Source organism: Pygoscelis adeliae, unplaced genomic scaffold (assembly GCF_000699105.1).
Source record: "Pygoscelis adeliae isolate BGI_AS28 unplaced genomic scaffold, ASM69910v1 Scaffold302, whole genome shotgun sequence".
Lineage (NCBI taxonomy): Eukaryota > Metazoa > Chordata > Aves > Sphenisciformes > Spheniscidae > Pygoscelis > Pygoscelis adeliae.
Genome location: NW_008824372.1, coordinates 343,350 through 343,850, shown reverse-complemented (window position 1 = coordinate 343,850; position 501 = coordinate 343,350). Strand labels below are relative to the sequence as shown.

Below are 501 nucleotides of genomic sequence, written 5' to 3'. Positions count from 1 at the left end.
ATGTTGGCCACCATAATGGACACCGAACTTCCCGACGCCCCGATCACTCCAACTACTTTTTCCGGCTTGACGAACACGGGCGGCTCCCCGTTGGTGCACCTCACGTCGGAGGTGTCCTTCTGGATGAGAGCCTGGACGAAGGTGAGGGACTGCTCCAGCGCGTAGGTGTCTCGGGAGCAGGTGTCCAGGATGCGTGCGCCCAGCGTGACATTGGGCAGCAGGTCCGGGTCGCTGTTGATCTGGTCCAGGGCGTAAAGCATCGCCTCCAGCCTGTGGATGCCGTTCTCCTTCTTGATGTCCCCGCAGGGCACGCCCGGGGGCCCCTTGGCGTGGACGGGGAAGAGGCCGCCCAGGGTGATGTCCCCCTCCAGACGGATGGAGTGGGGCGCGTACATCTCCTGCCCCTGGGCCGCCTCCGAGAGCAGGAACTCCAGCAGGCAGCAGGGCAACTTCATCAGAGTCAGGAGCCGCAGGAGCCTGCCCAGGCGGACCATGGTGCCG

At 65.1% G+C, this 501-nt stretch overlaps 1 protein-coding gene across 1 annotated transcript in view; it reads right to left on the bottom strand.

Annotated features, from left to right (window-relative positions):
- The window catches only part of GRM7 (glutamate receptor, metabotropic 7), a 289,326-nt gene extending 288,832 nt beyond the window's left edge, over nt 1–494 (bottom strand). Inside the window, 1 exon segment of the mRNA XM_009320090.1 lies at nt 9–494. Coding sequence (XP_009318365.1) covers nt 9–494 — 486 coding nt within the window.
- Nucleotides 495–501: the final 7 nt, after the last annotated feature.